Here is a 3,046-nt window from a genome sequence, read left to right on the forward strand (position 1 = left end):
GGAAAGAGGAGGGCAGACGTTCAGTATTACTGTATTTATTAAAGGCTACAATAATACGTTCTTTGCCTCCCAGCCAGCTATTTGCTGGGCTGTTATTTCACCATTCTTTTGCAATTTATTTTTTTTTTTCTGGGCACATATTTTTCCCCAATTCAGACAAAATCACCGCTTCCATACTCAGCTGTCCTGATTGCATGAAGAAGAGTCTGATTGCATTATTCATCTGCAGTTCTCATAAGACTTTAAAGACTTTAAAGCCAAAAGCTTTTGAGGACATTCTGTTTCAACAGAAGTGGGGAAGGAGCTGTGTGAGTTGCTCACACCACAGCACTGTGGGTGGGATATCAAGGCCTCGTGAGGCAGGATGAGCTCTGGATTTTACAGAACACTTTCAGTGTACAGCTTGCTGTGCTGCTCTGCTTTGTCTTTTCCTTTGTCCAAGGCTGCAGTGATGCTGGGATCCAAATGGGTTTTACGTATGGCCTTGCAAAGGTGGCTGGACTCCAAGGGAATGATGCCACCTGTGAGTATGACAGCACATCCATCCCTGGGTGGATGATTCCAGGGTGATTGTGTGCACAGTCTGGGAAACTTTGACATATCTTGTTGAAATTGTTCTGATTAATAAGTTTATTAAACCAGAAGAAGGAAGAAAGAGGGTCATCTAGTTAAAGACTGTAGGGAAAGGATCAGACTGTCCTTCATCACCAACAACTGGGTGGTAAGCAGCAGGACAGCAAGCTAAATGCAACCTTTGTCTGACTTATGTGGGCAATCTCGTGTTTATTCACTGTTTCTATCAAAGCTCTCATTATGACACCTACTCTTTCAGTGCCAGGGCATCTTGCTTGTATTTATTTTTGAGCAGCATCCGGACTCTATCCAAAAGTGGAATGGAAATTCCCAGGAGAGAGCTGCAGTATGTCTGTGTTGCAGCTCGTGAAAGGAAGCGTGAAGTGGGGTCTGAATGGATGAGTCTTGAGTGCCATGTGTGAGACTTCACAGGTCTGGATAAGCAACTTATGTTTATACAGCGAGTCTGTGCGAGAGCCAGCTCTGTAAACTGAGAGATTCCAGAGAGAAAAAGTACCTTGGTAATATCACTGCACAGACACGGTGCCAAATGGGAACCTCCATTCAGAAGCTCCCATTGTCACTATGGCCATCCCCAGAACTCAGCCTAACACTGGGGTCACTGCAGCATCACAAGAGTAGTTTGTGTTCTAGAAGGTCAGGACCAGAACATAACATGGCAGAATCTGACCTCACCTGTGCACTGCGCTTTCAGTTGGCTTTTATTTCTCCATCTCTTTTTGTTTTCCTCGGAGGCCTGTTTACCATTCTGGCTCTCAGGTCAATTCGATGCATTTATAGATTCATCCTTAAGCAAATCTGGAGAAAAAAGGTGAAGGTAAAGCTGTCTTGGCTTATTTCATATGCTGTGTGTTGATGTGAGAATTCAAGAATTGCATTTGATATGGAAGGAGTACTGGCTTGGACTCCTCATGTCTTAGTGCACTGGACATGGCATATTGAGTTGGGTTTGGGAAAACCCAAACGTACTGCTTTTATTTTCAAGAAGATTACTTGAGCAGGTTGGTGCCTTTGTGTATTACTCTTGTTCTCCTTGAAAGAGGAGTGGGCAAGGTGTTTTTTGCTAATGTAGCTATTGCTAGGTGCACAAACACACACAGAGAAAGCTCAGCTCCTGAATGTGCAGATAAACACAGGTGCACACAGCACTAGAATGCTCGCCTTTTAATCATGATCACAATTACCTGCATTTGCATACAACTTCCATTTCTTAAACACACAAGTTTATTATATGCAAATGCACAGGAGGAATATGTACATGGTCAAGTAATTTCTCAGCAGTATGTTTTCCCACTCTGTATACTGGAAGTACTGGGAAAATTGCCCTAAGAAGCTGTTTTTCAGTACATTGGGATAGGATGGGACAAGTACAAGTGGACAAGGATGGGGTGAAGCATGCTGAAAAAAATCCGCCACCAGATCTTTTGTCCCAGTCCTCCCTATGTGCACTATGAAGCTTTAAGAAGGTATTAATAGCTCTGGAAGATAACACCAGGATGTTCAAATGACACATCCAGGTCACTTATTTACCAGGTTACAGTGCCATTTGTAGGACTGAAGAGTTTTTTCTTTGTGTGTTGCTTCAAGCTGCCTCCAACAACTGTCACAGCCCATTTCTCTCCATCACTTCCAAGGGAGGACTTGATGTTCTCACCAGCTCACCCAGGTTGTATGGGCTGAAGATAAAGGGAACACCTGTGCTGCTGGCAAGCAGTAAGCAGCTCTGTGTGCCAAAAAGTTAAATTAACCTGACTCTCTGTTGTTCTCTTGGCTGCTGGAGGAGAGGTGGGGTTTAGCTCTTAAGTGTCAGCTCTTTGCAGACTCTGCTGCCTGGGAAACTGAGAAGAAGGGCCAGTGAAGTATTTCCCATTATAAGCAATGTTTTTACTGGTACATGTTTACAGGTTTTCTGTCATTGAATAATCTATGTTAGTTATTTGTTATGGTTATCTGTTAGTTATTTGTTATGTATCTGTGAGAAGACAGAAGTACTCAGAGCAGAAGCTGATCAGAATTAGCTGAAGCTATGCAAGAAAAACGCAATCAAAACTACATAAATGGGTTCACTACTGGCATAATATGGGAAGGAGTGGGGAAAGTAGTGGAGAGGCATTATTATCCTCTTCCTTTCAGGCTCAGGTTATGAAGCAATCACTTCAAGCTGATGAAAATCAACATTCATTAATGCAACTAATAAAATGATGGTGCAACTGTGGTGGGAAGATCACAGTGAATGTCTGCACAGCATGCCCTCTGTGAAGTCTGGGAGGAGATGGCATTCTGGTGTGCTTAGCTGAAGGGAGACGTGCTCCTCCTTCCTTCCTCCTTCCTTCCTCCTTCCTTCCTCCTTCCTTCCTTCCTCCTTCCTTCCTTCCTCCTTCCTTCTTTCCTCCTTCCTTCTTTCCTCCTTCTTTCCTCCTCTCTCTCTCTCCGGATTGGTGGCTGGCTGTGT

At 43.7% G+C, this 3,046-nt stretch overlaps 1 protein-coding gene across 1 annotated transcript in view; it reads left to right on the plus strand.

The window, feature by feature from the left end:
* The first annotated feature begins 1,243 nt into the window (after nucleotides 1-1,243).
* KCNU1 (potassium calcium-activated channel subfamily U member 1) overlaps nucleotides 1,244-3,046 on the plus strand; it is a 41,115-nt gene continuing 39,312 nt past the window's right edge. Inside the window, exon 1 of the mRNA XM_019622589.1 lies at nucleotides 1,244-1,411. Coding sequence (XP_019478134.1) covers nucleotides 1,250-1,411 — 162 coding nt within the window. The 5' untranslated portion in view covers nucleotides 1,244-1,249. The remainder of the gene's footprint in view (nucleotides 1,412-3,046) is intronic.

The sequence above is a fragment of the Meleagris gallopavo genome, chromosome 24, assembly GCF_000146605.3.
Source record: "Meleagris gallopavo isolate NT-WF06-2002-E0010 breed Aviagen turkey brand Nicholas breeding stock chromosome 24, Turkey_5.1, whole genome shotgun sequence".
Lineage (NCBI taxonomy): Eukaryota > Metazoa > Chordata > Aves > Galliformes > Phasianidae > Meleagris > Meleagris gallopavo.